General features: G+C 34.8%; 1 protein-coding gene across 1 annotated transcript in view; it reads left to right on the top strand.

The window, feature by feature from the left end:
- Window positions 1-27,936, top strand: part of phr6-4 ((6-4)-photolyase) — an 880,148-nt gene that overhangs the window by 197,818 nt on the left and 654,394 nt on the right. The window contains exon 3 of the mRNA XM_089598123.1: window positions 6,881-7,132. Within this exon, the coding sequence (XP_089454249.1) occupies window positions 6,881-7,132 (252 nt within the window). The remainder of the gene's footprint in view (window positions 1-6,880; window positions 7,133-27,936) is intronic.

Below are 27,936 nucleotides of genomic sequence, written 5' to 3'. Positions count from 1 at the left end.
CAATTCTATCAGATAGACATGCTACCTTTATGTCTTATTTATTAGAACAACTCATGAGAACCCTCAAAATCAATCATCTAACTACATCAGCATACCACCCTCAAACAAACGTATCACTAGAGCGAAGTCATGCTGCCCTTGCTGACTTTATACGAAATTACTTTGAAACATATGATGACTGAGACAACTTAGCAAAATTTGCAGCCTTCACGTATAACATGCGTGTACATGCAGCTACAAATTTTACGCTTAATGAACTTGTGTTTGGAAGAGTAGCAAGGTTGCCCTTGAAGATACCTAAAGATAAAAGATTACGAACATACCCACTATATTTACAAGATCTTATAAGGCGACTTTAAGTAATGCAAGTTGCGGCAGAAAATCAACAAATAAAGATAAAAGTACAAGCAAGAACAAGATATAATAAAAAATTAAAGCCTCTGAATGTTAAACCGGGAGATTACGTTTGGGTAAAGGAAGAATTGCGTTTCCATAAATTTGATCGCTTTTATAAAGAACTCCTAAAGGTTAAAACAGTTTTAGAGGGAAATAATGTGTAATTTGAAAAAACCAATGGTAAAACCATACGCAAACATACAGATAGTTTAAAACTAGTTCCCCGATAATAATATCTTGTAAGAAACATATTTCACATGTCTTCCAGAAAAAATAAAAACGCAACGATGCAGATTACATTGGCCATCTAAATGACAATAGCGTTCAAAGGCCACGCAGACGAGTCGGTATAACAAAAATTAAGAGAGCCGATTGGAAGATTGTGATATTGCTGGATGTTAATAAATTCACATTAGAATAAACACCTACTCAAGGATTAAACGAAACTTTTCGATATTGTATTGTACAGTTTGGTTATTTTAATTGCACTCGCTATATAAAAATGGACCTCTTGAATTTAAAAATGAAGCAATTGGCAAACCTCAAAGCAACACTATTAAACATGATAAATACTGTGGGAATTCATCCAGGAGATAACATTATTTCACCCCCCAGTATACGAGCAAAAAGACTGACACCTTTTGGAATTATTGGGAGCATTGCTAAAGGACTTTACGGCTTAGTCACAGGAGATGTTATTAACGTTATAAACACTAACATCAACAATTTGAATACAAATCAAAAAGAATATATTTAATAGTACGAACAAAATAGCAATATTTTTGCAGCCACATTCAAAAAACTATACAATACCACGAAACGTCATGAGCATATTTCAAAACAAGTTGCTGATATATTGACTTCAGGACAGGATTTTACTCTTGACAGAAATCTGATTTATTTGTCAGCATACCTTAGAAGAACTAAGGCTACCCTAGATCACATTATTCGTTCCCATGAAGATCTGATTAACATCTTGCATGATTTACAAAGAGGTCAAGCACATCAAAAGCTATTTTCTCCAAATATATTTAGAACAGTAGCCCAGGATGTAAAGAACCTTGCGGGAAATCTAGAATTTGTAGCACCAAAAGAAAACCTTTATGTTGGCAAAATGAGTACCCTAAGCAAATTAGATGTTGTACATCAAGAAAATAAAACCATGGTAATATTACATTTGCCACTCGTAGATGGAACCCCTTACAATCTTTATAGACTACATCCAGTCATGATACCCCAATCTGGACAAAATGGATCTGCCTACATTAAACTGTCGTACCTTTGCTTAGCAGTAGCAGCAGACCATAATTCGTATTCACGACTAAACGAAGTGACATTTAACCAATGTGATAAGACGGTATATGGTTATATATGCTCGGCTATAGAACCACTGAAGGAACCCTATTCTATGAACAAATGTGAAATGCTTATGTTATTATAAGCTGGATCAGAAGTATTTTAATACTGTAAAATTATGTTCACGCCGGAAACCGAAAGCCAATGGATTTATTCACCAGCTGATAGTTCATGGTTATTCTCAACACCCAATAAAGAACAATTAAACATTATGTGTCCTTATAAAATGGATCAACAAGAAAGAGTAAAACGTATAGGTCTTCTACGAATAAATGATGGATGTACGGGAAAAACTTACGGATTAAACTGAACCAGTGAACATAAGATCATCACTTAAATACAATATATCTATCAAGTAGAAGGGAACTTAAACTTAACAGTACTACATGAACCCTTAAAAGACACTGATGACTTCCATGACTATAAAATTAATTCAAGAATCAAACTATAATGAACAAGCATAAACAGATGAAGAATTAAATGTACAAAATATAATAAATCAAATGGAGAAAATACAGACCCGAAAGTTGGAGGAATAACAAACTTCTCTTTTCTCTTTAATACGATACGTCATTGAAGCTATTATTATCATGATTATAATGACAATACTCATCAGCAAAGCAAGAAGCTGTTTCAAGAAGATTATAAAACGTAGTGTCTTGAAAAAATTTATGAAACGTACGATCAACCCACTAAATGCAGAACCCCAAGTAACCATAAAACAAGAACCAAATGAACACAAACCAACTGAACTGTATGTTGAAATACAAGAAAATCAAAAAATATCTCAATCATCTGAACCTAGACCTATAATGAAAACATGGAGTTTGACACTCCCACGCCATACACCCCAAAAACTGGAAATAAACTCACAAATCAATAGTAATTTTATACTTTTTTCCTTCCAGGTAGAACAATGAACCCCGAATATAAAATAACAATAAAGACTAGAGTTAACATAAACCAACCTTTACATCAAGTTATCGAACAATTAGGAAATAAAGAAAATAATGAGGAAATGCACATACTTACGGATTTACATAGTTATGAACATCGAACTATAACCGCTAAATACAATAGTGATTCTCTTACTAAAGTTACTGATGAAACACTAAATAAAAGAGAAGAAGTTCAAACACTCCCTTCTTTTGAGATGAAATTTACTATTTGTCAAGCAGAAAAGATCTCTTCACCAACACCATTAAGAATCGACAATGATACACCAAACATTGATCCAAAAAGACTTATGTTTCTTCTGCCATGGGATATAGAAGAAACAAAAAGGGAAAGAGATTTCTTTGATCATTTCTTTTAATTTGGCACCCTAGAATATTGTTATGCCGTTTGAGATAGGCAGGGAAGATTATCCCAAGAATATGTGAAATACATGGATCCTAAAAGCGCTATTTTAGCAATGCAGAACGATGAGCCCGAATAACGCACAAAATACGCTGAACCAATTAAAATGAGAACAAAATAGAAAATAAACCGAAAATTGACTCACCAATTATGTTAACAACATGTTGAGTTAATGACCTACCACAGACATGTGATTACATGCAGAAGACAATGCTGTATATAAACTACAGAAACGAAGTCAATCCTTACCAAAACCATTGATCTACAAGAAAAGATCAAAAGTAGCAGAAAATAAACCCAATAATTGAACCCTACTATTTAACTAGCCACCTTCTACGTTGAATTCACATCACTAAGTTCCAAGATTTTAACTTTAAGCTTTGTAAAATTAATTTACCCTTTCACGTATTCCTTCTTCCTAACTTCACTTTATTATTTAATTTTATTTTTAGGATTTATATGAAGTACGTTTATTATAAGTTAAAAAAGAAAAATGAAAAAAAAAAAAATTATATACATAAATACAAACAAAAATAAATATAATAACTATAAAAATAATAATAATTAGGCTTTAAATGTAAAGGGGCATGTTGTATTCTGTTTTAGCTGCATCTTACTCTATTGTCAAAATTCTTTTTTTTCTCCTCTTTTGTAATATTAAGCTTTAGCATGCAATAAAACTACGTCTTCAATTGTATTACAAATACGCAAATATTTTGGCATAACATGATAAGTAAAAATTGTATCTATCTATGTATTCCCTACCCTTTATCTAATAGTTTCATAAACCTACTTTTATTCTCATATCTGCATTTCATACATCAGTTACAAACAATTACATCACAAAGTACACTACAAGAACACTCATACATGTACAGTATCAATTGATGATCGTTACAACATCCATCATATTTACGCTTGTAGAATTACACACACAATGGACAAACAGAACGCTAATATCACAGAAGCAATAGCTGATGGATCCAAGCTTAGAATACTGCTGCAGGGGGATTATAGTAGGCTAATGCTGAAAAAAATTCTAGAAAACTTCGGGATAGTGAGGTCCATCGAACGGGAACCCTGTGCTATGGGGTACTCAAGTTACGAAGTGGCATTCCTTTCACCACGGGAGGCAGCATTAGCGGCTGATAACCTAAATGCAGTGCCAAAGCTACAGGAGCTATTCAACTTATTATCGAATGTATCGGACGAGAGGAATTGGGCAAAGTCAACGGCACCTGTCCCCTTACCAAATAAAACACAAGTCAACGTCCACAATATATCGGAAAATGGACGTTGGTTAAACATAATGACCGGAGAACCAATTGATAAGCGCCAATTGGAAACATCACTTAACAACTTTGGTCCAATGTTATCATTAAAAGAACAGCCATGTTTGGCCCCATACACTAGCCACGAGGCCGAATATTATTTACAATGTAATGCAGCAGTTGCTGCAGCAACCTTAAATGACACAACAACCATTAAAATAGAAGACAAATCATCTTCACGAAACATCGAAGCACCATCTAAGAATGTAGAGTCAACGACGGAGGTCACCCTTGAAAAAGTTAATGAAGAAGAGCTTAGTCCAATATCACGATTTGTAAGAGTAAATCGTACTGGGACTAAAATAAGCGTCATTAAAAAAAAAACCTATAAACATAAACTATATTATTGAATTTTTCGAAAACAAATATCCAATAGAAAATATTCATTTTTCAACCAAAAAACAAACACGGGAAGATATTATTCCCGTTTATATAACGTATGGATCCACTGAGTGGGCAGAAAACATGCGCCAAATAGTAGTGTATTCCATAACCCAGCAGCTAAAAAACGTAATCACAAAAAACCCAAAAACAGAAAACACGATCAAAATAAATAACGATCCAAACGACTCACTTCCGCGAACAGTAGTATCTAAGGTACCGGCCATTATGAATCTGGATGAATAAACCCGGTTGTTAATGACCTTTGGCCCTTTTAGCCATTTAAACTACTACCCATTAGATGTCATACGCGACGATGGAAGACAGTTATACCTAAGCTTCGCTACATACTGTAACGAAGAATCGACGGAAATGGCCCTTAAAGGACTCAAAATGTATGGGGCAAATTACTCCCAAAAAGACTTGCAAAGCCGTGAAATAGTAACACATTCATTGTCTGGAAATTAAATAACTAAATGCCACCTTGAAGTTCACAGTCCACTGTGCAAAACACAAATAAAATTAAAAATGATCTGCCCATCATGCCAGGAAAATATCAACTTGGTAAAATACGACTGGCACTATAAACTATGCCTTGAGACGGAAGTGTCAGCAAATTTTGATGCACTTAATAGACTAGTAATTAACAACACAAAATTAGGGGCCAAGGAAAAAAAGAAGACGTAATATTCATGAGTCCATTCCTTCCCTTACTCTTAGTCCTGAATAAACAAATGTAATGATTTTGTAAATTAATACTTTATTACATTACTATAAGGATTATTATAAAATTTTTATGTTATGTAACTTACAAATATTTCCTTAAAAGATTAAAATATAGCAAAAAAAAAAGAAAAAATTAATAAAGTAATATAATATAATATATTCACTTAGGACGGTGATATTTTCAAGAAGGGGAAGCTGTTAGGTGACGAGTTGCGTAAATTAATAAATTTTCATTTTTATTCTATTTTATCCTGTTATATTTAATTTCCAATGATAAAAATTTAAGACTTTTTACACAGTCATACTCAATAAGAGTCGTCGCCTAACAAAGCTGACTGTGTACTTCGTGGCTCTTGGAAGTGTCAAGTGACAACCGAAGCGAGCCATGAAGCCTAAACTCATGAAGTCAGCAAGTACCGGCCCCATAGCAAGTCAGACGAAGAAGTTTTAACTGAAACTTCGTGCAAGTTCTATTTTTTTGCGCGGCGTTTTAATTAGTAGCCCGCTGCCGCTCATTAACTGCAGACGTAATAACTAGTTTTATAAGATAAACCAGACGTTCCGTCTGTTTTTTTATTTTCTGTTTTCTTTCATACGTATACTAGTAACATAAAATAAAGTGACATAAGACTAATCAAAAAAGTTATTTAAATTATTATAAAATAATAAATAACAAATAAATAAGGATTAAAATAAATAATAATAAATCAACGGAAACAGGGAGTGCAGGTCATCCGAATTAATATTTAGCGGAAAGAAAGGTAAGTTAATCTGGATATTATATTTAACACTCTACTTCTTTCCTCCTTTTCATTTTTCTTAAACAAACAAATAGTTGGACTATCTGCTGTCCCGCAGCCTGTTAAGGAGCATGAGACTGTAGTCCACAGTTTTTAGTTTTTGATTTGAAGCTGAAAACAAACTCAAATGACATTAAACGTTATTTAACAATAATCATGATCTGAATGATAAAAATGATAATAATGAAGATGATGATGATGACGTTTACAATAAAAATGAGAACGACGATGTTGACGATGATGATGATGATGATGATGATGATGATGATGATGATGATAATGATGATGATGATGATGATGATGATGATGATGATGAGGATGATGATGATGATGATGATGATGATGATGATGATGATGATGATGATGATGATGATGATGATGGTGATGATGATGATGATGATAAGGATGATGATGATGATGGTGGTGATGATGATGATGATATTGATGTTGATGATGATGATTACGATGATGATTAAATTACCCTTACTTGGAGCCGTGAAATTAGTGATGATACTTATATTTTTTTTTTAGGTTTTTGCTGCAATGTTTAGAAGACTTAGACCGTTCACTACAGAAATTTAATTCACGGATCTTTGTCATCAGAGGTCAGCCAGCAGATGTCTTGCCAAGGATTTTAAAGGAGTGGGGAACTACTTGCTTGACTTTCGAAGAGGATCCAGAGCCTTATGGAAAAGTCAGAGATGAAAACATTAAAAGTATGTGCTTAGAGCTTGGGATTACTGTTATTCAAAAGGTTTCACACACTCTGTATAAGCTCGATGAGTAAGTAACTTAAAATATTGTTGGTTTTCTCAGTTTTCATGACAGAGAACGTATTTTTGTATTACTTACGAAAGAACTTATTGGGTGAGACCCAGTTTAATGTAAGTAGTTATTGCAACCTTCTACAGAGCTAAGGTAAACATTTTTTTCCAGTAAATTGGCTGGTATGTTATTACTTCAATACACTTATAGTATTTTTTTGTGCACATATATAACAGTATTTATATGGAGAAAGGGAAAGTGTATTTTATTGCTGAAGCATTTATTTTCCGTCTAACAATGAGTACTTACTTAGCGTTGTGTATATATTATGTACTTGTAATTTATGAGTTGGGAATGTTTTGAAATAAATTTGATATCTTATTATTAGTTAAAGTGTTAATGGAGAATCAGCTTTTATTTATCTCTTTAATAGCTTTTTATCCGTCCTAAATGTGTTTAGATTAGGACAATGTTTTCTGAGTAGTCACAGCAACACCCTTAGGCTATAACTTGGACAGCAGGTCTCTTTTTTTTATTATGTTTTTTCGTTAAGTGGTCAGCTTAGCTTTCAGTTAACTTAGGACCTTCACGCATTAGTGTTTACATGCTAGATCATCAAAATGGCTAAATTAGACTGATGCTTATCTAACGATTTTTTTTTTACTGATACAACTACTTTCTTAAGCTATTAAAGCCTGTTAACAAAGTCAAGCTGAAAGAGCCTTATGCAGGACGAGGCTAACCTAATGCAGAACATATGCGTTCACTTGTCTTCAGAAAAAGAAACTATATTTATCTGGTGGGTACAAAAGTGTGTGTGTGTGTATGTGTGAGTGCTTTTGTATATGTCCATGCAGCACTTTTTTTGCAGAGCTAATGGCAAGGTAACCAGGCCCAGTGACAGATAACGCAGCTACTGTAGCACTTTAGTCTGCATGGCGCACTGGGCTCTAAAGCAGCCTTGAAAATAATTTTTCTAAGAAGGTTAGCACTAGCGAGGTAATGATCATGCACTGTCACAGAAAACTTTTAGCAGGTGCAGGCTTTTCTTATGAAGGCGCAGATGGATAGAAAAACTTTTCGTTACTGCTGAAGTTTGTCTGCCAGCTTCACGAATCAGCTGGTGATAAATTCCATGACCATTAATGTTTAATTTATAATAATAATAATAATTTGATTTAAGAAGTCTAAAAAAAAGTGGAATCTCCATGAAAAAACTACTTTTATTTAAAAGTGAAAAATTAAGCGAGTTTAATGGGTTTGGTATTCATTGAAAAAAAAATAAACAAGGCTAATGAAAATAATAATGTATGATAGTTGTCTTTGATACAAGAGTTATTTTAAAAGCGGAAACCATGATAATTTTGAAAAGCACTGTTAATAATGTTCTAATAGGTAATGTATAGTTAAGCGCTGTTTGCAGTCGTCTAGACTGCGCAAAGAATAAATGCCAGAGAGAGAGAGGTCAACATCATTACATGTGTGAGAGGGAGAGAGAAAGGTGAAACAAGTGTTGATATGCACGAGACGGTATCGGCTATGGAATGTAAAGAGATTAGGTATTAGTACAGTGGAAAGTTGGGTCCCTTGCCTGCTAAGCATATACCAAATCACCGGAGGACAGCGTCACCATTACCTTCTTAACACCTGCCCTTCCACACCTATTACACAACGACTGATCAGCAAGATATTGGACCAAAAGTTTTTGTTGATAGACCAAAAAAACCAGTTGTTGACCAAAGTGAGCATGGGGCTACGAAAAGCCAGGTAAGCACGGTAAATGCCTTAAAAGCGTGTTGGCCACATAAGCTCTCTCTGCCCAAATGAATTATTGTGTGCCATCAGCTCCGAGAGGTAAGCTTCCCCCAGTTGTACATGCCTTGTCGTTAGTGCAATTAAGTAAAATACTTATGCGTACACACACACGCTTACACACGCGTGCTTTCGTACCTGTGCAACTAATAGATTCAACTCTTGTGACTCTCAAATATTCGTGTTCTATTTCGTGCAAGCCTTTTCCTGCGTAAAGCCCTTCAGGCTATTCTTTATTTATCAGTTTTATAGAGAGATCGTGTCGTACAGTGAGAAGTTGTAAGGCAGTACTGGCCTTATCCTGCCACCTCCGAGGGCTTGCACGTAATCATTGTCACACGTGCATCTTCAGTTAGATCAGAGCTGAGCTAGCCCGTTATCAAGCAGACGAAAGTGAGGGAAAGCAAACTCGCTGTCCACGTTGTAACGTGAATGTGTTTCTGCGGGTACCTAGGAAGCACAGTCTCAGTCGAAATATTTCTAACTGTAATAGGTTGGTGGTTAGAGACGTAAGCAACTAGAACCCTATCTCAATGTATAATATTTTTAATGTTTGTTAGTTGAATAAATTATTTTAAAAAATGGAAGATCCTAATAGTAAAAGAAATGATAAGAAAAACTCATGTTTGTTACAAGATTGAAGAGTTCCTACCCATCAAATATATTATTTTTTAAAATTACTGTAACTTGCCGGGCTGGCTCTATTTTGTTTCTCTATATTGCTTTTAGGAAACATTTAAAAGCAAATGTAAAAAAAATCTGTGTTTTAATATTCCAAGTTAAAGGAATCACAATTTGAGTTAGTACTTTTTTCTTTATTTAGTCAATTAACCTCTTTACAACAAAGAATTCTTATTCTCTTTAGGTATTTTTTCATATTTGTACCAAGCAGGCATGCTTCAAGCAATAAACAGTGCATTATTCTTCTTATTGTTACAAAACTAGGTCATAAATACATGTAATTGGAAACTACTGTTACTTTTTTTTTTTTTCTTAGGAGACCAACAATTCAATTATTTAAGCCTAAGCAATTTAACAATTTATAAACGATCTTAAGAAGTAAAGGGGATTTCTTAGAATTTGAATCAGTCATCAAAAACAGTGTTAAGCCAGTATGGCAAGTTATACAGAATTTATAATTTTGCAATACATTAACATGGTTGTCTCTATAATAACACATTTACTTTGTACAAGTATTGCTATAATTGTAAAATAAATTTAGGATCATAATAGAAAAATTAACTATTTTTCTTGATTCCATTACAGTTAATATCTTCTATTCCGTTAAATACTTTTTAATAAGTAACATTAAAAATATTATACATTTTTAAGGACGACGACTACCTTAAGCAGTTGAGAGTCACTTTTGAACTGAAATTCGTAAAAAATTCCAAACATGCATGAAAAAAAAATCATGCAAAATTCATACGACTCTATATATTTCTAAAATAAAAGATTAATGAAACAAATTTTGTAAATATTCCATTTGGTTTATGGGAGGTCCTTAAAAGCAGCTCTTGCAATAAAAAATTTTAATATAATTAACACTTTGATTTGAACGAAACTATAGTTAACAGTAAATTATTAGTAAATTAATCTAGTCGATTAGGCAAGTGTGAGAAAATTATTAATGAATGATCTCAAGTGTTAAAACGAATTTATAATAAATTACGGGACATGCATCCACGTTTCTAACCTAATAAAGGTATGAAGTCAGACCTCTTTCTTGTACCCCCCTTCTTAGGTAGTTAACTATCTTAAAAGGCACTTCATATTATTATGGTTTTTTAAACTAAAAGACTTTTATATCTTGTACCACTCTATCAGATTATTATTTTTATATTCTTAATCTTGCTTGGATGGATACTGAACACATCAAACTTGCATTAGCTCTCACTTAAGAATAAAGGTTGTTTTAAAAATTTGTTTTTATAGATGTAAAGTTGTATTTATATACTGTACAAAAGTGTGTGGAGTGATATTTTTTACTTTCTTGAAGAGTGGTTTATAAAAATGATTGTTGTTGTATTCAAATATTTCTTTTGTAAATTTAATTTATGTATTAACATGTCTTTGTATATTTATCATACGACACCATCGACAAAGTAAAAAAGTCCTCTAAGAATTGAAAGTGTTAAAAATTATTTCTATAGACCTATTGGCACATGCATGAAGAGCTGTTGTAAAAATACGTCAGCTACATTTTTTAAATACTTTATGACAGTTAAAAAACTAATCACAGATTGGGCATGAAAAACTTTCACAGAAATTCTTTGTTGTTACGTACGATAGCATATAAATATGCGTGCGTGCGCCTCTACTGGCTTAGGCCTGAAAGGTAGGGGAATAGAGAAGAGAGGTGATAGAAAAGGGAGAGAGAAGGGAGAAGGAGATCAGCTAGAGACGTGAGAGGGTAAGGACGAAGTCCGCGAGACAAGAAGACACGCACAACTTCCCTCAAATGTAAGTAATTCTAATAAAGCATGAGTAACAACAAGTCACGCTTCTATTTATTGCCACACCGAGAATCCCACGTAACAGCTCGTGTCAGAAGTGGGATACAGATAAAATTTTTTACGGTCTGTCACGTGCACGGAAATCACTTTGTCTCACGGAACAAAAAAAAAAAAAAATTTTTAATTATTTTTTTCTCGACTTAAGTGACGTAACAAATAAAAGAAAAAAAAAAGAATTTATCTCTCGTCGCAAAGAAAAAAAAGCGTCAAAAGTGCCATACGCTGAATTCAGCGTGTCAAGTGCCACAATATAAGAGAAATTGGAAAAGTAGAGGAGAACAGGAAGATATAATCGAAAAAATCCTCGATACCGCAAGGATACCAGACAAGGAAAAACTGCATATCAAGCCAGTGGACCAATATACCAGGACACTAGAGGCAGCTGCCGTCCACTAAACCCAGGAAAATACAGACAAGGAGAAGAAAGTACGGTACGCCAAGCCCAGACTACAGCCACAGAGGGAACACGGGATACATGGCACAGGGAAAGGAAACAGCGAGCGGAAGCAGAAGCTGAGCAACTCCAGGAAGGATCAAAGAAGGGACCTATAAGTATGCACGAGATTATCGTCATACTGACCATTATCACGGCGATCTGGTAAGTGAATTTTAGTTACTCGTATATACTATACTCTTACCCCCGAGGGAAATACGCACCTAAAACAAAAAATTTATACATAGATATTATTTCTAAATCGCAATATCCTAAGACCTTAGCGGCAATTCATAATTGCATGCCCAAGTATTTAACCAATACAAATGACAAACACCCCATACAAAATTTTTGAAATTAGTTAATAAATACAAGGAGTAGCCAACCGAAAACAAAAACAACAAAAAAAGACTATCGACTAACACTCGATAGAGCGCGCTTATATATCAGGTTAATACAAAATACACAGAAACGACGGTGTTTTACGATTGGAAAAATATATATACAAACTAGAAGAGCACAAGACGAACTACAAAAAAAAAAAAAACTCAAGAGCAACACTATGAGTGATGTAGAAACAAACAATACACTGGGAAGGGGAATACAGGAAGCCGTGAGGTGCACAGATATACACGAAACAGGACCAATCGACACAGATGACGAAGTTATACAAATTAATCTAGGAGATAATCCGGAAACATGGACAGAGTAGCAGAAGGCCAGCAAAAAACAGAAGCTTTTTATGATAAAAATGCTAAAGAAATTAACGCTAATCATAAAACGCGGATAGTTGTCTCATAGACAAGACATAAGCGATAACAAAACTGATGCGCCGTCCCACACAGAAACACATAGACTCCCCGTATTTAAAAAATTAACTTCATATACCAAACGTGAAAATGCGACAACTGATATGAATCGACGAGTCACTAATCCACATAGCCATAAAACACAAGCCAAACACGACACTAATTTACACGATATAATAAGAGAAGCAGCGGCACAAGCGGTGCAACAATATACAAATCAAATACCTACACCTACACAACCAAAACATCAATCATCACAACAGACGTACGGAGAAGTTACACGGCGTCAAACACAAGTACGAACCCCAGTAGCTCAAGGTGAGCAAGAAATCGGGAACTACGGCATCACCCACAATACAAACCACGACAATAATTATTATAGACAAAACACAGCGGCACCACTTTATCCTGCAGGAGAGGACGAGTGAGGTTGGGCAAATAGAAATTACTTAAACGCCCAAGACCGATTTACAGTACCCCCACATTACACAGGAAATCCTAGTTACGAACGCCCAATTCAGAACACACTGTCGTCACTAAGTCACCTAGCAGCAAACATACCGATATTTAACGGCGATTCCGTTAAACTACCCCTTTTCGAACAAATGGTAAGAGTGGTATCGCGAACGGTAAGCCCCATATATGAAAAATTTTTTATAGGCTCACTAGCAAATAAGCTGAAAGAAGCAGCCACCGAATTTTTACCGCGCCTGGCACAGTTCTCATCTGTAGATGAATTCTTGGTAGGATTGAAAAATAGGTACATTAGCATCGGAAGCGTCGACACGTAATCAGCAAAATTAAAAGTAGTGGAACAGTACAGAGGAAAATTAGTGGAGGAATACAGCAGGCGTGCTCAAAAATTATACGATAGAATAATAACCCTATACGATTTAGACACGACATTATCGCCCGGGCAACGATACGCACGAAAAGAGAGCGCTGAAAAAGAAGCTATAAAGCAATATACGTACGGGATACAATCACCTTACAACTATAGGGTAACATGCCTTAACCCGAAAACGTTAGGCGAAGCCATAGTAGCCGCGCTGAAAATGAAAAGCGACTTAAGCCTACGAGAAATAATGCCGGTGCGAATCAATGCCCAAATATACCGAGCGAGAGCAGAAACAAGAGATACGGATGATCGTGCGAGCAGCCATGAGCAGGCAGAAGTACGTGACACAACAGATAAAAATAAAATAACAGGGGACTATCAATATTTCTCATATTGCAATGAATACGGGGAGCATGCCACAAAAGTATGTATGAAATTAGTAGCAGACGCAGCGGATAAAAGAATTCAAAGCCCAGACATAAAAGCGAATGATCCACCAGTGCAGGTATTACAAGATAAACAAAACGTAATAGATAAAAATTGCGCTTACTGTAAACGCAGGGGCACTATACAAGCGAATGCCGCACACTAGTAAAAGACGCAGAGAATGGGAGAATAAATTGGAGCGACGAACATGAACAATTCAACAATGATAACAGGGAAAATACGGAAGGAAATTTTAACTACCGAAATAATTAAAATTACCCCTAATACGTTAATTAATTACCCTTGATACGTACCATGTACCCAGGTTACATGGTACGTATAGCCAAAACTATACCAACAATTATGGAAGGAACCCCTAAAACAATAAAGGCTACAACAGATATAATAACTACAACAGAAACGCTGATTACTCAAGAAATAATAATAACAATTACAACAACCAGTACGGTAACTACAATAATTATAGAGGAAATTATAATTATAACAGAAATTATAATAGGGATGAAAATTATAACGACAGAGGACCTTCGAATGGAACAAATGATGCACCTAATGAAAAAATATCCACGCGTAGCACGGAACATTTAAACTCGCAGGACGCTCGTTGTGCTCCCCAAGCGCTGAGCGGGCCCCGAGAATAGAGAAGAAGATAGAGCATAAGAACGAAACGGACTTATCTGAAGGAGACAAACTAGCAGAGTTAAATAAAATACGCATCGGAGGTAAAGATAGCGAGACATCACGCAAAGAAAAGTGTACGAGAAATAAAATTAAAGTATCGCTAGAAACAGACTCTGAACAGGCTGAGAATGCTCACAAAAAAAAAAAATAGAAACAGAATTTATAACTAGTAGCCCTTTAGCTGGTTGAGAAAAAATCCATGAAAGCATGAATCTACCTCTCCGCAAGGTAAATATATCGAGTACTGGAAGCACACCACCATCAGTAATATTAAACAGCAATCAGCTGCAATCTTATAGCGCAAATTTTTACGTGGATATTGGTGCTGAAGTATCAATTATAAAAGAATGCTGTCTCACTACACACACGCATATAGAGAGCAGAGAAAAAGTCCTACTAACTGGCGTCACACACGGAGCACGCTGCACGTTAGGGATGACTAAAATACCTCTTAACGGTATAATAATGAATCTGCACATAGTCCTCGATACCTTTCCGATAGAAATGAAAGGCATTATTGGCTGGGACGCTTTTAAGTTGTATAATGGCCTCATATGGGCCAAAGAAAATTACTTAGAATTAAAAGGCATCAGAATCCCATTACTAAAACCAGAATATTTTAAAATCCCCACAAAATCGAGGAAAATAATATTTGCGCGTATAAAAGATGAGAGCAGCCACGTACAAGTCGGCTGGGTCCATTTACAAAATATAATGGAGGGAATCTTATTTGGAAATTTTATAGGAGAAAATAGAAACTCAAAAATATATGTGGAAATTATAAACATAACAGACAAACAAATTAGCGAGCCGGTACCAGAAGTAAATGTTTTCGAATGTGAAACCAGACAAGGGGCGGAACCATTCAGCATCGCTGGGGACGACGCTGAAGGGTTAAACGAAGCCATGATTGGGCTTTTTATCACTAAAAATTCAGACACAAAGGTAAAAAATAATGCAATTATAAAAGAAAGACATGCCGTAAGCAGTAAAAATAATGATGATATAAAGAACAACATTGGAAGTTTCAAAGATATTAAGAAATCGTATATAGTGGCTCGAGTAAGCAAAATAATGGAAATCGTTGATACATCTGGCTGCAACATGGAGAAATTAAACCACATCCAGAATCTCATAGAGTATAATACGTTCGTGTTTGGCCTCGACGGCAAGCCACTAAAGGCTACAAACTTACTTAAGCATCAAATAATTACGTCAACAGAGAAGCCAATAGTTGCCAAAAGAGTACGCTATCCAATAAAACTAAAAGAACAGATGCAAGTAGAAATAGATAAACTACTGCAGCAACAAATAATTGAGCCATCGACATCCTCATATAACTCAAATATGTGGATTGTCCCGAAAAACGTGGGACCAAACGAAGAAAAATGCTGGAGGGTCATTATAGGTATAGTATATCGATGACATCATGGTATTCGCAGAAAACTTGGAACAACACAAGATATGATTTAAAAGGCTCTCAAAACGGCTAGCTGATGCACACCTTACAATAGAGCCAAGAAAATGCCAATTCCTTAGAAAAGAAGCGAAAGTGCTCGGTGATATTGTAGGCAACGGCAAGATCAAACCAAATCCGGAAAAAATTGAAGCAGTAAAAAGTTTTTCTAAACTAACAAATGCGAGAAAAATGAAACAATTCCTCGGGTTGGCGGGGTACTATCGACGCTTCATCAAGGATTACGCAAAAATAGCCCAACCTCTCTCAAAGTTTACAAGAAAAATGGCCGAATTTAAATGAAAAGAGGAACAAGAACATGCATTTATAAAACTTAAAAACGCTTTGTGCAGTGAGCCAGTGCTGAAGGCTCCAGATATAAGCGAACCCTTTATCGTAACAACCAACGCATCCGACTACGCAATCGGAGAAATTTTAAGCCAGGGAGAGATAGGCAAATATCACCCTTGCGAATATGCATCCAGATGCTTGAAGGGCAGTGAATTACGATATCTGACATACGACAAGGAATTATTGTCGATAGTGTACGCCAAAGAGATGTTCAGGCCATATTTGTTCGGTCGTTAATTTACAGTCATAACTGACCATGAACAACTCAAATATTTCCACACATCAAAGAAACCGGACTTAGGATTCACAAGATTAAAGGCAGAACTCCGTGGATATGAGTTCGATATTGTTTATAGACCTAGACAAAAAAAATAAAGCACCGGATGCTCTTTCTCGCAATCCAGTACTCAAAGAAGGGGGAGAAAACCCAGAACTACCACGCCAGGAGCTATACGAGCTTGCGGAAAAACAGGAAAGGGACTATCATGAAGACTTAAATGCACCACCAGCACGAATATATAAATAAAATGCGTGAAAAGAGACAGAGGAATCTAATACGAAAAACAGGAAAGTCAAAATAGAAACGTCTGACTCAGACGAGCCAGACGAGAAGGCAGTTAAAAAGAAGCCCAGAAAACTTAGAGAAAGTGAACAGGTACCAAGTACCCACAACTGCAGTAGTACAGACACAGGATCAGAACAGGAAATGACGAAAAAACTAATAGATAAGGCAGATAAAAACACCCTTACAGCGGTAAACGATAAAGAAAAAATTCTGTCGCAAGGACCAGCGGACGATAAACTGGCGTACATGTGCAAAGAGAAACATGGAAAAAGGGGTTAAAACGACGAGCACACCATTCATCAACAAGGGTGTAACAGAGAAAAGACAACACAGAACCCGTAAACGACAGTTAGATACTCTACATTGGAAAATTGCAGATTTTTCTAACACCGCCGAGCAAACGCACAACTCAAAGGAAATTATTATCGTGCATTGTAATACATCGGCAGCAACGCAGAGGGATACAAAGCAAGAAAAACATTGGGGTTATCAACTAGCGCAGAATAGCGAGGCAGCCGAAAGAGCGGAGAAAGAGAGAGAGCGGAAAGCAAGGAAGGCAATAGGGGAAGTCGCAGCAGCAAAAATAACTGATAAAGACACAGAAAGTAAACAAAAATTGGAAAATAAAGGAGGGGTAAATGACCAGAGAGAGAGAGAGTAGAGCCAAAGGTAGACAGCAAGTAGATGAGTGGGGGTCGGAAATGACTGAACAAAGCCGAACGGCACCAAACAAACTTGAGAGCCAACAACCGCCTGATACACAGGTACCCAACGGCGAAAACGATAAGTATAATAATAACGAAGGTCAAATTACCAATTTAAGGTCAATATTTAATGAATCAACCAATCGATTCCAAGCAAAAGTCTCAATCGACGTTGAGAAGAAAGACATCAAAGGAAAAGAGGGCATAAGAATCAATGTATGGGAAAGCGATAGCACACCAACCGCAATGAACGAAGAAGAGGATGCAAAGATTCGAGTATCGGCGACCCAATGCACAGAACCTTACAGATAGCTAATAATGGTCGATTTCCCTAGAGACGGAAGTTGTCTGTTCTATTGCCTAGAACTTCTATACCGATTGACAGAATCAACAGACGAGCTCAGAAAAATTCTACGCGGGTCAGAATGGATAAATAAATGTAAGGACTCAAAAGGAACCAAACAAATATTAAATAACAGCCATGAATTCGGCGATGGAGAATGTGCTTTTATATTTTCACAAGGACATGAAGCAAACATATGTATACACCTCCAAGTATCACCCGATAAGATAGTATACCTACAATTCATGGGGGGGAAAGACGAAGAATTTAAACACATGCATCTCAGAAATCAACACTATTAAGCCCTCGTAGAAGGAACTAGCGGCGATCACTCACCCAAATATAATAATGAGAATCAAAACGACGATTCCGATACCCAGGAACCTCGAGATAACACAGTAGGAAATTTTGATGGAGATAGCAATGATACGCCATAAAGCGCCGACGAAGAGAACGATGAAGAGGATGCATGGGATACGGAGAGCGTGGAAAAGAGTGAGAGAGAGAAAGAAGGAGTGTAGGAGCTCAACAAAAAGCGCATAAGGCCCCCGCCTGAACCACCACCCCCACCAGACCCTTAAAGCAACTGTAAGCCATTAACTGAAGAGAATACAACGACGATAGTTATAACAATATTAATAATGTTAATAATAATAATAATAGTAATATAATAATAATAATAATGACAGAAGCAATACTGTGTATAAGAGTAATAAAGATAGTAAACCGATATAGTATATTGTATAGGAAGACAAGATACACAGAAACGTACGCGTAGAAATATATGTAGGGAAAAGCGTTGTTTTTTCATTAATTCGCGGCCCTCAGACAAGCCGCAAGAGAAAGCAACAAATCATACGGAAAAAGAATATAAAATAACTTATAACTTAATAATTACGTAACCAACAGACATTCAGACAATAAACACCCCCCTTATCTAAAGGAACAATATTGATAAAATACAAAAAAAAAAGAAGAAAAAAAACTTTTTCTCGTTGTGACCTTTGGACGCACGCGCAAAATAAAGGTGAAGTAAATAAATTAAGAAAGAGACGAGTATACTTATGTGAAATTTTTTTTTGGCTGTACAACGTTCAACTTACAGAAAAATGAGTAATAGGATAAAAGATAGAGTTTTTATATTTTGAAAACCTTAAAAAAAACAGGCATTGTCGAAAAAAAAAACCATTGAGAAATATTGTTTATATTAAGAATATTATATGTTTATACTCGAAACCATAGAAAAAAATATAGGAAGAATAATAATGAACAGGTAAATAATACTTATTATTTTTGTTTTCTATAAGAAGAAAAGAACAATCAAAAAAAACTTTGTTAACAATACAATTAAAAAAGATTTAGTAACAAAATAATAATAATAATAAGTACAATTACGATTAAATGTGACGCACCTCAGAACAGTGTTATTAGTAGATTTTAAAGGATGTGAGACATGCAAAGTTTTACCAAAAAAAAAAAAAAACTTATTTCAAATTATTTTGATTCTAATGATCAAGAAATACAGCTGCAATTGAAAAATTGTTACCAATTGCGCACTTAGCTATAATCCTTTAAGTACTCTATTCATAGCCAATCCTCATATTCCTTACCTACTATCAAAATCAACGGTTATCAGAGGATTACAACAACTACTGAAAATTCTGGAGATTCGGTTACATAACAAGACTAAAATAAAACTGAACAAGGAATATAAAATAGTCACACACATTAAGTTTGGAAGCCATACAAGATAAGATTCTCGCCACTGTATAAGGGATCAAAATAACAATTAAATCTAAAACAGCATTTTACCATGACAATAACAGTAGCATCTACATGCATAGTCATACAACATAGCAGAGCCTACAGGGGATAGTTCTGAACAAAACAAAAAAAAACATATACATACATTACATATGTATATACATACGTGTTATATAGGAAAAACCCTATTATAAAAGTCATCAGTCTCATAAACGAAGCCAGAACACCCTAAGCGGACACCTGTTATAAAAATTCCTTAAAATCCACAGTAAACATAAAACAGAAACTGCCAGAACAATGGAGCAACCCTGCTACAGAAACACTACACAATACTATAAGTGAATGCTAGTACTACCAAGGCAGAAGAGATACACACCAGAGGAAAAAACAACTTGATTATGACAACGTAAAAAGAAGTCAAAAATCCTCGTATTGTCTGACCCAGATATATATGTATCCAGAAAAAAAAAAAAACCAAACATTTGCGAATCATACGGAAATAAAAAAAAAAAAAAACCAACAAATTACCGCCAAAATACCAACGAATTTCCCATAAATTTTCCTTCAAACAACTGACATGGTCACCAATCAAAGAAAGAAACAAACATGTAATAAAGCTGAGAAATATTTTAAATTGACATCGGAAGAAAAAAAAAAAAAAACACATTTCACATATGATTAAATCACGTATGCAATTAACACATCCTTTAGAATCCACTAATGTAAGCAAAAAAAAAAAAAAAATGTTATATTTAATAAGAAAATTAGAATAAGCATTTTGTACACAAAAAACATAAAAATAAGAATTTAACATGAGGCCAGAAAAATATAATGTGTAAAAGGGGTGCAAAACAAATAAGTACCTAATAGCAAAATCTTTTAACATATAATAAACAATAAACAAATCGTTTATATCCTGTTACGTTGGGTGCAAAGATTCAGCATATCGACTCAGCTTGCTTTCTCTTTCTTATAGCAATAGTCGAATTAAAGTGCCATTCCCATGGGGGGCCCCGCTATTTACTTGTTATAGAATGATTTCAGATAACAAGCGAAAGAACACCAGTCAGAGAGCCAACGAAACGTCACTGGACAGTAGTTTGGCATTGAAACCAGCAATAATCTTACAGGAAGGTATCAAGACTAACCTTAGTGGCGTACTGATACAAGGACAATAATTGTCCAAGCAACCAAAACGAAGAAAAAATTTATTAATAATAAAATGTATAAATGCAGTAAGACCTTGACCCTCAACATCCTTGACACAAAAAAAAAAAAAATAAATAAAATATGAAACTGACAATTATATTAATTTTTATATAATGTTAGAATGAACTGTTTAATAACCCTGTATATTGCATATGTACATAAATAATAAGCAAGAAAACTGTAACTAAGCGATTCTATAATATCAGTAACGAAGCGAATTCTAGAATAAATTTTTTGTACAAGGGAAGCGTGCAAACAATAAACGAAAAATACACATAAAAAACAGCGAATTAAACTAGTAGAGGACATATGGATAGAGCGCTTCAAACTACCCTCTTTCCTTTCACCGGAAAATACTATACAACACAAACAACATAACACAGACATACACATTAGAAAGAAAATCGCCACCGAGGACGTCGGCGTCGCGGCCTCGGACGTGTTACGTACGATAGCATGTAGCTATGCGTGCGTGCGCCTCTGCTGGCTTGGGCCTGAAAGGTATGGGAATAGAGAAGAGAGGTGATAGGAAAGGGAGAGAGAAGGGAGAAGGAGATCAGCTAGAGACGCGAGAGGGTAAGGACGAAGTCTGCAAGACGAGAAGACACGCACAACTTTCCTCAAATATAAGTAATTCTAATAAAGCATGAGTAACAACAAGTCACGCTTCTATTCATTTCCGCACCGAGAATCCCACGTAACAGTGTGTAATAAGTTTTTTTATTTTTTATTTTTAATTCATTGATATGAAGTTAGAAGAGAATAGAATATTATTAACTCTATATTTATAGACTTACTAAAACCTGTTTTAAATATAACAATATATAATTTCTTATTTTTTGACTAAATTTACAATCACCATAAAAATACTTTATCATCACTTATGTATTGAGAATTTATTTATTTAGTTTCATATACCTATGATCTTTTAATTTTATCAAACTTTTTTGCTGACACTTAATAAATACCTTATATAAAGAGCGACTCTATGACAAAGAGATGCTCGCATTAAACTAGTTAATCAGAAAAAATCATTAGTTTTTCCCGAGTAAACTTAACTTCTATAGCTCTCACTTATCTTATACTTTAAAATTTTTGAGATTTAATTAGCTAGCGTAAGATCCTTTATGACGGAATATATCTTATTAGACTTTTATATAAGGGGTACTCATTTATAAAAAGCATACACTCACAAAGTTAACATATGTTTAGTGTACTTTCCTTTCTTGTAGAAATTTTGGAACTTCGAGAAAAGTTTTCCTGCCAAGTATTGCATTTGAGCCTTATCACGAGGATTTTTAAACGAAACAATATAAGAAACTTTTAAAGTTGTGTCACGTGAGCAAGTAGATTGTTAAAAATCATTTAGAGATGTAACATGAAACTTTCATTTTTATGCTGACTTTCTCTTCTAAATAAATTCACAACAATTTTATTTGACGATTTAGGTATTAATTAATTAATAACGAGTAATGTAATTTTGCGTTCAGAATTTTTTTAATAATCTTCGGATTTTGGTAGTCCTTTGCAATATCCAATTTGTTGTCTCTTTTTTTAAAAAATTTATAATTTACTTATAATTCTGTCACTCTGGTTGGTAAAATAAACTTTAATCGAATTGTTCTCTGGATATTTCATCAATAAAATTTAAAATTCTTTTGACAAAGATGGTCTTGCTATAATTTGTGTAGGGAAACAAATCATACTCTTCTCTGAATGCTGCTAGCATTTATCCATCGCGTCTCTTGTACTAAACTATGTTTGCTCGTATAATCAGCTACATAAAAGTGTAATAATTTCTAAATTGTAAAAACAGCTAATACATTTTGTAGTTGAAGTAGTAATAGTGGTGGCAGTAGTAACGGTATGGATGATTTACCGTGGGGAATCAATTTAGAACCAAGAGAATACACGCGTATTATCAAGCTGCACTCCTTCTAACTCAGTATCATTATTTGTCTTCCCATCCTACTCTTTTTAGCTTGCCTAAAGGGAGGAAGGAGGAAGGAGGAATCTCTTACTTCACACAGTCTCAGTAGGCCAGTCGAAGACCTTAAAAGCATACTTAATGTGTATTCTCCCTTTTTTTCATAATGATTTCTTACTTCTAAATTTAGAAGATCAAATAGCTCTTTAAAATAAAATATGACGTCTCTTTGAAATACAAGACAACATGATGGTGATGAATTAGTGCATCTTACAAAAAATGCACAAAACTTTCTTTCTTATACACCATTTTTGTTTTGTATCTAATTAATTAATAAAGATTCTGATTCTTAAGTATTAGATTAAAAAATACAAGTTTATTATTAGAGATCAGTAGAAAGATTGCTAACGCCAATGCTATGATACAAGACAACTTTTTGGCACTGATCAGAGCGACCCGTCATGGCCAGCCATCGAACCGGGCGTACATTTTTCGAGAGTGAGAAAATCGTATCAACAGCACGTGCCTACAAAAAGGAAAATTGATTCGCTTGTAAATGAGCATTAAGGCGCACATTTTGGCGACACGTGGGCGGAGTTTACTGTATGAGTGCCTGCAAGAAGAGGAGTGAGAATGTTAACTGAAGCTTTATAGCTGAACACACAGTTAAAGCAAGTGACGACACGAATTTCTCTCTCTTTTGACTGCAACTAGTATATGCTATAAATTTAACTGACTCTTGCGCTCGCTCTTGCTTCGTCGTATCCATGAATCTAATTCCATTCAATCGTTGAACTAAGGGCTCATAATTAAGTTCATACACTTTTGATTTCAAGACTTTTTTTTTATTATTCCTGCCATAATTTTTTAACAACAATTATCTATCTAAATAGTGCACTTAATAAAAATCTCCTCTCACAGTTTCACGTGTTGTCCATAAGAGTCCATTTTGACAGAATTCTAATCTTGATAGTAACATACTATAAGCAGTGTGCAAGCCGTTAAAGAAGGTAAGAAATAGGGGTAGCAGAGCTTATGGTGAAGACAAATTGCAGATTTACCAGATTTGTGAGGACTCAATGCACTATTAATCATACATTGTTGAGTTTGTCTACCACTTATAGTTGTTGGACATAGTTACAATGATAACTGTCATACATGTAAGATTCACAGTACAACTGATGATCACGTATAACCTCAAATAGGCTTACTCTGTTTAATAGTAGTTAACAAACTCTCCTAACTGTTTGTTTTTTTGTAAAATAACACTAACTATAGTGAAATTGGTAACGCACTTCCTTGGTAAGTATTTTGTTCCAGGCTTAGATCCTGGTTGAGGTGGCACTTTTTTCAACTGCTACATACGATAATTTTTCTACAAATCTGTAGTTTTAAGTGAAAAAATAAAGTCACCATGGCAATCTCGACCTGGATCGGAAATGTTGATAAATTCAAATACTCGCATTAGTACTTACTTATTAATAAAATTAGATTGATTTCTCATATTTTTATATACCCTATAAGCAGGCATTGACAGAAAAATCACTGAAAAACTATAAAATGTAGCAATTGAGGAGGAGAATCGCTGAGACCTCGATGGCAAAATTGCTAACGTGCTTTCCCAGCAAGAAGAGAGTTCCAAGTTTAAATCCTGGTTGAGGTGGAATTTTTTTTCAATTACTACGTATGACAATTTTGCTACAAATTTGTGGTTTTAATTAAAAAAATCGAGTTTTAATGTAAAACGTTACCAAATCAAAATTTAACATTTATTCTTGACACTTCTCAGAACAAAAAATTTCTTATTAAAGCATTTTTGTTGAGAATAGATGCAGTTAATTTGGTTGAATAATACGCTGTGGAAAGTGAAAGAAATATAATGATGCTATTTAAAACTGTACAAAACTTTACGCCATAAAATAATTGTTAGCCGTTAATGGCTGTGGATTTGCACTTCCTCACGTTGTAACGAATTATAAGGTATGTATGTTAAAACTGTCAAGATCTTACAATGACGAAAATATGTTATTAAAAAGTATTTTCTCCAATTTCACAGTTTTATTACTAGAGAAACAAAGACCTAGACCTAAGTCTCTCTATTTTTAAAACAACAATAAATACAAATGCATATCATTCTACGTATTTAAAAGATTCAAGTAATAATTGTCAGCGTTGTTACAGAGAGCTGATATCTAACCTAATAAATTTTTTATTTGTTGATTTTGGCACAGCTTTGTAAGTCTTGGTTAATGTTCTGCATTGGTTTCCTTATGTCTTAGGTTGCATAAATTTGTAGCGTTTGAAGTTTTTCTTACAATTTTCCCTTTTGAGACTATAAACATGCTTAAAAGTTTTGTGAGCCCTAAACGATGTTTTTTGTAACTTTATTAAGTTCTTCTATATTTGTCGGCAAGGCAGTTTGACGTTTTATGGCTCTCAAAAGGACTGACGAGTTAAGATCTTTCTTGTCTAAAGCGTTCGAACAAGTTGTGAAGCTCTTTCTCAATAACTTCTGATACTACGCTGGAGACGTTAAGCATCTTTTTTTTACTGAGCTCAGTCATTTTGGTGATCTAAGGTAGGGAGATTGGTTAATGATGCTTGCCTGTTAGAGACTCTCTTGTTTGCTCAAGTTAATTTTTTCTTGACAGTTTGTTTGTTAGGTTTGCTCACCACAAACCTCAAAGATAATCAGTGATACCTGGTTAAATTCTTAAATTCAAGAGGATAATGTCGATTCCTTGGTGGCCAGAGTTTCCAGATCCATGACAAACAATTCAGCTCATGGTGTTTGCCAGTAAATAACTGACATGGTTTATTAATGGCCAGCTTTATATAGTCTTTTACTGGTCGAATCGTTGTCAAAATTGGTAGTAAAAATAAACTTGTTGGCAATGTAGTTTCACATTAGACGGCCCTTAAAAGTACCTGTAGAATTGATAGTTAATTAGGGAACGCCCATACTCATGACGGCCCTAAAAATTATCAGTAGTGATACTTTTAGCCACTTTCCATTATTATTCTTGAAGATAAAGAGCTAGCTGCAGTTAGCTTGATTCCTTCTCTCAGAGTCTCTGCGTACGGATACTATTCTGGAGATAGGTACACCACTGGCCTAAGAATATTTTATCTTCGAGTCAATTCCTGGATAATCAACAATTCACCGTTGATCGATGAAATAGGCCTGGAAAATACTCACATATACTCATACATGGGTATTATGACTTATGCTAATACTCTGCGAACAAAAAGCTTATTAATATAGACTTTTTCTGACTTAAACAGACTTTTTGTATAAGTTAGTAATATTACATAAGGTATACACCTTAAACGCACAGAAGGGTAATGCCGCACGAAGAAGTATACAGCGACGTTCTCCAGTTAACTGGCTAGTGCTGCTTTCTGTTTCCATTTGGTTGCCACCATCTGGGGTGCTCAACCTCTTGAGAGGTACTAGGAGAATCTAAAAAATAACTATCCGCAACCAAGCAAAACTCGCCTAAGGTCAAACTTGGAAAAACTTATACGCCCGTTGGTCGTACCGGTTGTCTCCCCAAGGAAACCCTAAGTTGAATTTTGTCAGGTCTCTATGAGTGATACAACCAGAATTAGGGACAGACACTTTTGTAACGACCATCAGCTGTGCCGACTCTTGATCAGCTTTTCCAAGTCCAACCGTTTGGAGACAAACTCAGTGACGGCCGCATCCACGGAAAACTTCAAGGTGTCGTAGCGGCTCTACTTGTGGCTTCATACCGTGAATACGTTTGAGTTTACTAAGCAGATAAACTTTTTATCATTCTTTTGGTTAATGAATACATATAGAAATAATTGTTAAAAAAAAACTTTGATTAGTTAAGCTGAAAAACACCAAGGTTAGAAGTATAGCGTAGTAAGACAAAAGATACAGTAAATTTAATGCTGTAATAAAATATCTAAGTGTATTTTTATTTACTTGGAGTACTTTCTTTTATATTTGATGCTAGTGTGCAAGTTTAATGTATCGATTAATATCTTGACAAGTATTATGCCCAGTACTCTTTCCCTGAATAGTAAGATTGTGACAGCAGGTGAGTAACTAGGGCATGTGTACACCAAATGCGAAACAAGAGCGTGACTGTAGTAGCCATTCCATGTTCTGAGCCACTGAGCTTTTTGTATTTATATCTTACTCTGTCTTCCTCTCTTTTTCTATTGTACATGCGTAACTATACATACGTAGAAACAGAAGCTTAAACTGAAAATGGTAGATAAAATGTGTGTGTGTACATGTATGTTAATCTGTATAGAGATAGACATGAATGTATGTATGTAAAAGTATTATGCATACTCATATGTGTTTGTGCACGTATGTTAGTATATATAGGTCATTTTATTGAAATAGACTATTTGATTTCCCAGTCAGATAAAACACCGTGTAAAATAAATCGATCTGAAAACTTTTAAAAAAAGTCAAAGATAATCCCAAAAGTTTCCTCCTTGATGTACAGCAGAATTAAGGTCATAAAAAAAGATTGGTTTTGGTTTAAGTAGAAAAAAAGGATTAATCAAGCCTTACGAGCTGATGTCCTCTTCATACATTTACAGTTTTGATGGCGCCTGATATACAAGCACCCACTTTTAATTTTTTTTACGACATATCATTATTTAATTATTACCATAAATGACGTTTTCAAACTTTCTAGAAAACCAGAAAAATTTGTATATATGACTTGAATGCTAATTAAGTTGTGGGATCGAAAGCTGAAAAATTTGTTATTTTAACAGACAATGCACTCACAAATAATACAATTAAATTTTTGTGTTCTAATGGATACGTTATGTATTTCACAATGTTTAAGAATGTTGTATACATTTTTTTTTTATTTTTTATCACCATTTACCAGCGCTACTCGCCTTTAAATTTCCACATTTAGTCTCTCAAAAATAAAATCTAAGAACTTGTAATGTTAAAGAATGTCACGTAA

Source organism: Copidosoma floridanum, unplaced genomic scaffold (assembly GCF_036245765.1).
Source record: "Copidosoma floridanum isolate Cflo_tuat_1 unplaced genomic scaffold, Cflo_Japanese_pri ptg000005l, whole genome shotgun sequence".
NCBI classification, from domain to species: Eukaryota; Metazoa; Arthropoda; class Insecta; order Hymenoptera; family Encyrtidae; genus Copidosoma; species Copidosoma floridanum.
The sequence above is the reverse complement of the archived record's forward strand: the minus strand, read 5'-3'. Positions and strand labels throughout refer to the sequence as shown.